This window comes from Colobus angolensis, unplaced genomic scaffold (assembly GCF_000951035.1).
Source record: "Colobus angolensis palliatus isolate OR3802 unplaced genomic scaffold, Cang.pa_1.0 Scaffold18, whole genome shotgun sequence".
Taxonomy (NCBI): Eukaryota; Metazoa; Chordata; class Mammalia; order Primates; family Cercopithecidae; genus Colobus; species Colobus angolensis.
This window is the reverse complement of record NW_012114932.1, coordinates 10,653,377-10,664,398: the sequence shown is the minus strand read 5'-3', so window position 1 is coordinate 10,664,398 and position 11,022 is coordinate 10,653,377. Positions and strand designations below refer to the sequence as shown.

Here is an 11,022-nt window from a genome sequence, read left to right as displayed (position 1 = left end):
TATATACATATATATATAATGTTTTTTAAGGAAAGAAATGGAACCATGTAACCCAAAAAGCCAAAAACTAAGTAGTCATATAATTACATTCTTACTGCTCTGTAAGATTGTTCTCAGAAGGAGCTGAGGCTCTCCTCTCCCCATAGGTGACTGAGCAAGAAGAAATATACTATGTTACAATAGGCCAACTTCATGTGGCAGAAAGAGGCCCTTTGTAATCACCATGAAAAATCACTGGTTCAAGGAAAACCTTAAGATTTTCTTTCTTACAGCTGTTTACTATAGAATAAACTATCGTTAGTTCTGGATAATTTAAATATCCATGGGTTGCTTGCCTCAGAGCCCTCTTTTTTTGTCCTAGCTTTCTATTCATTTACTTCCCAAACTAAAGCATCCAATAGTGGGCCACTAATACTCAATGCCAGGAGCTGCACATGACATCTCTATCTCAGTTTCACCCAAAGACATCGAGCCCAAGTACTCAATTTTACACAACGATTTTATTAATAAGTGAAAATATTATTGTATATTAGCACATTGATCTGTGATGGGGTGGAATGCTGAGAATCAAAGGAAATTGTCTTCCTTGTGATGGTCATTTTCCAATGCTCCCCAGCCCCCAGTCCCTAGCTACATTTCCCTGCCACAGAGAGCACAGGCTTAAAGCCCAGACTTTTCCACAGCAAATTTTCATGGTGATGCCAGGTTTCCTATAAGTGACACCAAGGTTAATCAGGCCAGAAACACAGAGGATGACACATTTTATTTCACGACCCTCTCCCTTCCCATGATTTTCCTTGTTACAAATAAAATATTAGAGACTTTGAGGCATCTTTGTGTAGAAAGTTTTATAAATGTCTTTGGATGTGATGGTAATGTATGAATTTCTTTCCTCTTCTTTTTCAGGATGGGGACCAATGAAGTACTTGCGGCCTGGACCCAGAATCAGTGAGTAACTTCCTCATAGTGTTTGAGTCTTGGGTAGTTATAGGTAAGCAGAACAACAACTAGAATATCTGAAAACCTCAGAGTGTTGCTTTTAAGCACCTGTTCTGGTGATGATAGCCATCCCTAGAAAGCACAGCCTAGGCGGCATTGTTGGAGGCATAAAGTTTTGGAGGGTGGGGAGAAAAGCAAGCAAACCATGACCCTTGTCCTCAAGGGATTTACAAAGGAAACTAAAGGCTCTGAAGACTGATTTCTGTTATACATAGGTTGGTGTTTACCTTATTTGAAAAAGTTTACATATTTTTCTATTTTTCTTTTAAAAGTATTTAACACTTTCCTGGCAAATTGCACTATAGTCTATTTTTTTAAATGTCTTCCTCTATGAATAGAGTAAAACCTCATTAATTCAGATATTGCCATTACACAATTCTTGACGATTTGATCTAGACTAAGCTGAAATTTAGCTTTGAATTGTCTGCAAGGAATGGATTTGCTAAGTGAAATGGAATATTTGTAACCCACGTAAAAAGAATACATTGTTTTCATGACCTTAGCATACAATGGTCTTTAGGCAAAAAGATTCAGCTGTAAAATGAGGATTATTAAGGTCATGAAGTAGATGTCCCCTTAGACTTTATTAGCAGGTAATAGTATTGAAAGTAATAAAACAATGTTGCTTTCAATAAATTCTGACTTCCATAATTCAGGCCAGATCTTCCTCTCCTCCTTTCCATACTAATTATTGTAATCTAATGAGGTTTACTATTGTGTAATATGTGGATGAAAGCATTTAGTAATAGAAGATTATCAATTACTCTTATCTTAAAAATTTATAAATATAAATTCTAATTTTGGGATGCATGTCTGTAATGTTGATCACCTAGATGGCAGTAGTGTATTAACTTTACAAGAAAAATAATGTATTATTCCATTTTCTGTTTCATGATCTCACATGGCAGGTAAAATTTTTTTTTTCATTTAAACCTCAGCATTTTTGCAAAGCAAGCAAGTCAGATTCCTGGGGCAATAGCAAAGATTTGAGGTGAGGGAAAAAAACAAAATCAGACCATGCCCTCCTAGGGGTGTGTTGAAACATTGGAGTGGTAACTGAATCACCATGCATCCATTTATTCCTTTATTCATTCAACAAACACTTAGCCAAGGGCCATGCTTATTGCATCAAGGGATATAGAGATAAATAAAATTCCCTTTTTGTCTTCATTGTACTGGTAGCCCATAAGTTGAGACAGAGATGGAGACAAATGATTTTCTCATATGATAAGCAATGTGTTATCCCAAGAAACAAAGTACTTCGGGAATGCACGGAATACACTGTTAAATGTAACAGGAAGAGTTGGGGAAATATTCAGTAACAGTTATCATACTTGAACTGATTCTTAAAGAATGAATAGAATTTCTACAAGTAGAGAAAGGGAAGAACAGCATTTCATGCAGTACAAGCAAAAGCATGGAGACATCAAAGCACATGTACTGCCCGAGTAAAACCACATATACTTAGAGTTAGCTGTATAGAGCTGAGGGAATGTGGGAGTAGTGTATGGTCTATACATAAAAGTATATTACCAAGAAAAGATACCCCTTAAATGGTCAAAAACAACAACTGGAGTTTAGAGAGAGAAAGATTTGAGAGTCAGTTGCATAGAGAGTTGAAATGTGAAGAAATGGAAATAAGTAAGATCATTCACGAGCACAGGAGAGAACTTTTAGGAACACAGAATAGAATCAACTTCTTCCGGAGACAGGAGAAAAGGAAGAGCAGGGAAAAAACTAAGATAAGTTTAAAGATGGATATAAAGAAATTTGAGGGAGTTTATGCCTGAAAGCTTCCATTTTCTTGCCACTATACTGTGAACAAGCATGGGATGCAGAATAGGAGAACACAAGTTCGAAACTCAATTCAGCCACCCACGAACAACGCGACATGGGTACGTCACATAACCCCTCTAAAACTTCCATTTTACCATCTGTGAAATGGAGATAATAGTAACATGCAATTCATAGGTCAGAGAACTTCATAACACATGCGGAGGCACTTTATAAATTATAATGCACTTGACCAGAACACATGCTGGGTGACCTCACTGAGCTCTTGTTTATAAAACAGGGACAAGCTGGGCATGGGCACATGTGCCTGTCATCCCAGCTACTTAGGAGGCTGAAGTAGGGGGATCGCTTGAGGCCAAAAGTTCAAGATTGTAGTGTGTGATGATTATTGTACCTGTAAACAGCCATTGCAGTCCACTCCGTGCAACACAGTGAGACCCTATCTCTAAAATATAAAACAAAATAAGGATAACAGCACATAGCTTACACGGGTTACTAAGAGCATTAAAGATAAGGTATCCACCATGTGTGCTCTGTAGAAGGAACCACTGGGTTACTGTCTTCTGTGAGTAAGAGCTTGTCTCTGGGGAAAGAGGAAAAAAATCTGCAATGGGGAAACAAGACAAGAAAGAGACGTGGAAAAATATTTTTGAACAGAATTAAAAGCCTATCCTGAAAACATGAGTTTGCAGGTACAGCCACACCTATGTACTCTGGAGCAATCAGAATGAATGAGTTGATGGTCTGGAGCTGGGGTAGATCAAAGCAGGTATACTAGTGGCTGAGAGCAAGTGCCATCAAGGGGACAATTGGAAATGCTGGCCAATGCAGATCTCAGAAGTTTAGAGGCCCTGTTCTCTGGCCTCAGCATTTTGACAGAATGGCACCTTTCTATTCAGAGTCCTCGGCCTGTGATCCTGTGACTTGTTGTTGTCAAGTAAGTGAGTGGCTTATGCAAAGGACTGAGCCGCCAGATGTCTCCAAGGTTATACTCTGTCACCATCAGCTAACCTCCATCCCTGATGCTACTGATCAGATTTAGGACAGTGGCCAGCCAGACCCCTGCCTGACCCTCCTACCTTCTCACCTCCCACCCTTGTCTCACATCCCAACTGCAGCCTATTCCCAGCCTCCCCTTCCACTTGAACTTTCATTCTTCCCTAGCACATAAGGTAGTAAAAAAGCTGTCCACCTCCTCTGAAATAGAAAGGTAAAGTTTCAGTCAATTATTAATAAAAAGGAGCCAGACTGCAAGCTACCTGCCCCTCACATGTTTAGCACCAAGTCTAAACCTCATTCCAGAATTTGCTGGTTGCAATAGGCAAAATTGCACTTCCTCCCATACTTGGAAGTGAGTTATCTCACCATCCACTAGGAAGATGTTCAGTGTCCTCTTAAAATGTTTAGTGAGCCTTGGGGACCCCAAGAGAGAGCTGCCAAGATCTATCTTGATAGTTACTAAACTTACCTCTGAGAGAGATTTGAATTGTTAGAGCTTTCATCCTCAATTTGCCAAATGGCAGTAATAAAGGAAATATAGGCTATATCTTGCACATTATTGACTCCTATTTTAATTAATCTAAGACACATTCCTCATTTGGGAGCATGGTTGATTCACTCAGCCAATGGTTATTCATTAAGGATATACCAAATGCAAGGTGCTAGCTCCTAGTCAAGATCTTTGGAGATAATGAATATAAACATCTCTCATGAATAATATTTGAAACATCCAGAAAAACCTATCCAATTAAGACAAAATTCCAGGCTCCTGTGAAAAGGCAACTCCAAAGACTCATTAGGGGTTGAGAAACCCAGAGCATTTTCTTTTCTCTTCTCAGCCTTGGCTCCCAAAGCCCACTCTTCTGTGACTACCAACATGAATCACGTGAAATTCACCTCCAAGCGCCTTGCTTCCTGTCCATTTCTTTCAGTCCACTGTGGTAACCTGCTAATGTGGAGATTGCCCATGACACATTAACACCCCCAACCCCACAGGTGGGACTTCCCTACACAGCATGAACCACACTGAAGTGCAGCCCTGCCTTTCCCAGGGTGGGAAGCACCAAGTAATGTGTCTGCTAATATGGTTTCAGACAGGGTGCTCTCTCCCATTCCACAAATGCACATCAGTCCTTTCTCCAAGGTGCTCTAATCTCCTAGTGTCATGCCAGCCAGCCCCTGTCACACCCCCGCCCAGTGCCCTCTTCAACTCCCATTTTTTTCTGCCTGGTTTGTATGCAGTCTTCATTCGAGACCTGCTCAAGAAAGCAACATATCTCTCATTAAACACAAATGCAAAGACAGACATCTATTCATTTTATTTCTTTGACCCTAATTACACCCTCCTCCTATTTCCTCCTGTAATCAACATGCCTCCCATTTCTGGGTTCTTTGTGTATGTTCTTTTTTACTCTTGTTTCTATCCTTTATATATCTCACAGATTTTAGTAACACTTGGAATATAGTCTTTTAGTTTATTTCTTAGAAGAACACAAGACTCACATCCATGCAGTGGCAAAGCCAACATTAGGGAGAGGTGTGCAGTGGCATGTCATTAACATGTTTTTCTCTTTTTTTTTTTTTTTTTTGCCATGTAATGAAACAGTGTTCAATTTGGACCAGTTCTGTGAGTCCTTGACAGCAAGAATATAGCCCAGACTAGCATCTCCGATTTGGAGATCTCGATAAATTTCAAAGCAGAATCTAAAACTTGACTCTTCTGACTCTGACTCCTATATGTCCCTAGGCCTCCACTTACAGGGACTGAAAGAAAATACTTTTCCTCTATTTTGTAAGTGGAGAGTAATTCAAAATCATTTCTTATGGTCATTGAACTGAGAAATGTTCCTTGGAATTTCATGAAGAATATCTTGAGGCAGGGTTTATGTACCAGCAAAAGGATACACATATTCAAGGGTAATACCTTTTTACATATTGATAGCATACTCTCTCCCAGAGTAGAGGACTGCTTTTGTGCCAAACTGCAGTGCCGTGTGATTTTAAAGCTAGAGTTAATCCTCACAGGCTAGTGGGTCCACAAATCGGCACTTGGTGCTCTAGAGCTTTGCATTTGGTAGGCATGTTCTCCTGGGCACGGGTCCTGAAATGGGCCATTGTTTACCTGTACTCGGTGTCTTTGTCCTCATTTGGCAAAGGGAGGGAGGTACCTCATATTCACAAGCGCTGCAGATTGCGGAGATACAGTTCCCAAACATACGTCAAGACTCCAGCCCCGCACAGGGCATGACTCAGGGTATTTTCTGGGGCACATATTGCTAGGCCCTCTGCACTCAGTTTCTCTGGGGAATGAGACAAATTGAGAGGAAGGTGCTACGGCGTTAGAATCAAGGGTGGGGCTGTCATGAAGGATAGAGGGTAAAGAGGGCTGGTACCCATCTCATAAGTGTCTGTATCTGGCAGGCCCACTCTCCTGCTCTCCTGCTTGCCTGGGGGCATGTTTCCCATTGTCAGCCTGAACATTCTTTTCTGTAAATCCAGGATTACCAAAGTTGGTAGGAAAGGATAGTTAGAGACTTTTCTGCAGCCTTCCTAAGCTTTTGTGAGAATTAAGCCTTACAGATCTTATAAGAATTGATGAACATGATGATATTTTTTAAAATTCAGTATAAATCTTCAGATTTGTAGCCTAACAATCTCAACTGAAAAGCCCTTATCCTGCTGGGGAAAGAAAAAGTACTGTTTGCCAGCCTTATCTACTGTCAGACCAAGCCTCAATTTTCCAACAGTTTGTACATTCTGCACACACTGGGGCTGTCCTTCTCACATGTATAAAAATAAACTGTGAAGTTGTTGGGTTGTTTTAATTTCCTTTTGTAAGGGAAAGGGCTGTATATGCTTATTCTTGTATGAAAATAATTAGCAAAGAAAACGTGGCACCCTGCAGTTAATTTAGCTATTTTCTTAAATATTTTCCTGGTACCTGAATTACATGAACATAATATTTTAATAAGCTGGTCTGCAAGTATTTTTCTCCTTTTCATTGAGGTTCGGAGTAATCTAAAGGGTCAAGGTTTTCAGTCTTTTTCTCTTGCATTAAAATGATCCGTCATTTCCATCGTGACAACACCCAAAAGTCAATTTTGGGGGCCTTGTTAAAGTGCCCCATAGAATAATTCAGTGGTGATGGAGATGGAGCTCTTCTCAAAGTGTAACTACTCCCCTTGCTGGCATAGTGTGGCAATGACATTCATCTCTGAAAATTTAATCTTGACTCTGGACAAGGCTTATTTGGTTTCAGTTTTTGTGATTCTTCATGTTTTTGAACTTCACAATAAATTGAGGCTTAATCTAAGGAAACTGATACTTGATAAACTAGGTTGTTACATTTATAAAATACCAGAATTTTAAAAATGTTTCACAATGCCTAGAAAGTAGGGAAATATTCCAAATAATGTTCAGTAATACAATTTTAAACAAAATAATAGAATCTCTTAATTTTAAAATTGATGTATAATTTACAATAAAATGCACAAATCTTAAGTATCCTCTCAATCCAATAAGTTTTGAGAATTGTATACACCTGTATACCAGCCACCCAAAGTAAGGTATTGGATCTCACACCCTAAATAGTTTTCTCTTTGCCCTTTCCAGTCAATTCCAATTCAAAACCTCATCACCTACCTCTCCGCCCTTCTTCTACCTTCTCCCTACTTCCCAGGAAACCACTTCCTATGTATTTCACCATAGTTTAGTTTGGCCTATTCTTGGACTTAATATAAATGGAATCACACAGCATGTACTTTGCAAAGGCCCCTTTCACATGTCATATTTTTGAGATTGTTGCATATATCAGTCATTCCTTTTTTATTGATGTGTGATATTCCACTGTATGACTACATTACAAATTACTTATCCATTGTTTTGTTTTTGACATTTTGATTGTTTCTAGTTTGGGGCTATTATGAATAGGACTGCTATGGACATTTTTGTCCTGTTTGTGTTTATGTTTGTGAATATGATCTGTTTGTGAATATGATGTTCTTTGACTTATGACGGAGTTATGGCCCAAGAAGCCTATTATAAGTCAAAAATAACATATGTTGAAAATACATTTAATACCCCGATAAACTCATAATAATGTCAAAAAAAATCATAAGCTGACCATTGTAAGTCCAGATGCTCCTTGACCTACAATGGAGTTATGTCTCAATAAACTCATGGTAAAGTCAAAAATCCTAAGTTGAACCATCATAAATCAAGGACTGCATGTATATGTTTTTATTCCTGTTGAATAAATACCAAGGAGTGAAATTGCTAGACCATAGGTAAATGTCAGTTGGGAGTTTGTAAGAAACTCCCAACCAGCAATGTTGAAAGTTTCACCTTCTCCTCATCTTCATCAACTGTGAGTGTGAAACGGTGTCACTTGTGGATTTAATATGTGTATCTCTGGTGGCAAGTGATGTTGATTATCTTTTTATGTACTTGTGCCTGTTTGTATATTTTCTTTTTACAAAATCCCTGTTCAAGTTTTTTTCTCATTTTTATTAGATTGTTTGTCATTGATTCTAGGAGTTTTTCATATATTCTGGCTGGCAGTCCTTTGTCAGACACATGTATTATGAATATTTTCCCAGTTTGTGTATTTGCCTATTTACTTTATTAAAAGTGCCTTTTGATGAGCAAAAAAATTTAATTTTCATAAAGAAAAATAAATTATTTTTCTCTATATGGCAAATAATTTTTAGTATCTTGTCCAAAAATTTTACCCCAAGTTTGTGAAGGTATTCTGCTATAGCTCAAAAAGTGGTGATAGCAACTTATAAACTTGGGAATAATATTAAGGAGAGTTTGCAGGTAGAAGAGGCATGTTTACAATGACTAAAACACATGGATGTCGCTACACTTTCATAAATTTGTGATTAACCATTAATTTTCCAGTGTCTCCTTGGTTTATTCTCTTTTTTCTGAGAAATATAAAGTAGAAATAGAAATTCGAGTGTTCTGAAAATTGTCAGGCTTGAAGTACTAAAAAAAACTCAATGTGAGATTTGAATGTCCCATTTATGATAATGACTTTAGATAATGGTCTTTATATCACAAGTGATTTTATAGCATTATTCACTGTCTTTCAGCAAGGACTTCAGTTCCAGGGAGGCAGAACATACTATTTCTGTTCTTTATCCTTACCTTTGCAGTGAGAGGATGATGGTAAATTATCAAACTCTCCTAATAATATTATGTATTGCATACAGTGATTTAATACTGTAAATCAGGATTTAAATAAAGTCTTTAATATCGTACATGCATACTATATCTATCATCATAGATATATACATACACACACACTAAAGAGAGAGAGATTGACGTAGGTATAGCTATGTAAAACACCTTCATCACCTTTATTAAGATAATGTTCTAACACGACCTAGAGCTTAGGAAAGCTCTAACACTATTTCCTTTGATTAGTGTTTGTTGACCCATATTGTGCTAGGCAGTGGATATACAGTGGTGAGCAAACGACCAGGTACCTGACCTCTGGGAGCTTACCGTCTGAGGGGAGAGTTAATCAAGTAAACAAAGATACAGTTTTTGATTTTGTTAGATTCTCTGCAGGGAAGCAACAGAGCGCTGTAAAGACAGGAACAGGGGCCTGCCTGTGCAGGTGGCATCTAGTCACAGACTTGGATCAAGAGGGACCCAGCCACGCAACCCGTGGAGGAGAGCACTCTGTGCAGGAAAAGCAAAAGAGGTGAAATCCTTAGGCAGGTAAGAACCACGTGTTCTAGGCCACGGTAACAGGAGAGGAGAGAAACGGGTAGAGGTAGGAGAGAGGCGGTGGCGAGCATGCTGGTCATGCTCAGGGGTGATAGCAGTGCAGACTGCTCTGCCTTTCAGCAGCTTATAAGCCAAGCCACACTCCTTACAAAAGAAGCATGAAGTGTGTATGGCCCCAGTAAGCCAGAATTAATACTTTTGTTTAGAGTGCCCAAAAAGCAACTTACATTGATAAGTGGTGGCTGATAGCCCATGGCCGGATTGAGCAGGTCAGAATTCTCCAGAAGGAGGTCTATAGAAGGGTGAGGCAGAAAGGGGGATGCTCATCAAGGGGGTTTGAATGTAGGATCCACATCAGGTACATGTGCATGCATATATTGAAGAAGTTTGTAGAGGGCTGCATGTCACATGATTAGGCGGAAGCAAAGTCTCGAAATATTGTCCAGGACTTAGACTGAGACCTTCCGAGGGACCCAAATCTCACATACACCATCAGTCTGAGGCAGGTACTATGGACCGCAGAGAAACAAGAAGCAGAGAATTCTACTAAAAAAGGGTTTTTAAGAATTCATAGAAATGATGCAGAGTGATAAAGGAAAAGAAGTTCTGAAACTATGTGTGGAATCCTCTACCCTTTGGTCAGTCTAGTCTATTGGAGTATGGGAACCCCTACAAAACCCTCTCTGTGACTTTTGAATTTTTCAAGCCATTATTTCCTGCTATTAGGAAGTATGTACACATATGCTACCATGCATCCCTCCACAGAGTCGCCAGGAGGGACAGGGGTGGGTGTGACTGGAAGCTCCCAACAAGGCTGCAGATAGGCAAATGGATGAGCTGGGTGCAGAGTTCAAACTCACCGTCCCCTCCTTGATTCCACACCCTACACTGGCCAGGCAGCATCTGCCTTCCCCTTCTCAGGTCCATTCCCCTCACACTCTCCCAAGGATGCCCAGTGCCTGCACACACGCGCACACACACACACACACACACACACACACACAATCAACTGCCTCTCTGGTGATCATTTAATCTTGGGAAAATAAAAAGTATGTTTCTTTACACTGAAAAATCGGAGAAATGTGCCGGGATATCTAATCATGGGGCATGAAATTCTAGGTCGTTGAACTTGCAGCACAGCCAGAATGCACCAGCTACAAGAATATCTTAGCAGGAAACTCTAGGAATGTTAATACTTTCTTTTTTGAGCTTTGGGATCACATTGGATATCTACAAATGACAATAAATAAAACCTAATTTTAGGAAGAGGCTCAAATGGAAACAAGTATTCATGAAGTAAATCATTAACTTCATAGGCGGAGTCAAAAGACTAAAACTGTAGAAATGAATGAGTAAGGAACACAGGGCAGAGTCCTCAGTGACCCCCACTAGGGATTGATAAAGAAATAAGCAAAAAAGAGAAAATAGAAAAGAGAGAGACCCTAAAAGAATGACAAAAACTGGGAAAGCAAAAAAAAAAAAAAAAAAAAA

At 39.3% G+C, this 11,022-nt stretch overlaps 1 protein-coding gene and 1 long non-coding RNA gene across 3 annotated transcripts in view; one reads left to right on the top strand and one right to left on the bottom strand.

Annotated features, from left to right (window-relative positions):
* Positions 1-11,022, bottom strand: part of LOC105509798 — a 342,021-nt gene that overhangs the window by 161,769 nt on the left and 169,230 nt on the right. The window lies entirely within an intron of this gene.
* Positions 1-11,022, top strand: part of CHST9 (carbohydrate (N-acetylgalactosamine 4-0) sulfotransferase 9) — a 278,761-nt gene that overhangs the window by 154,457 nt on the left and 113,282 nt on the right. For both annotated transcript variants that reach the window (XM_011939293.1, XM_011939292.1), the window contains exon 4: positions 907-948. In XM_011939293.1, coding sequence (XP_011794683.1) covers positions 907-948 — 42 coding nt within the window. The remainder of the gene's footprint in view (positions 1-906; positions 949-11,022) is intronic.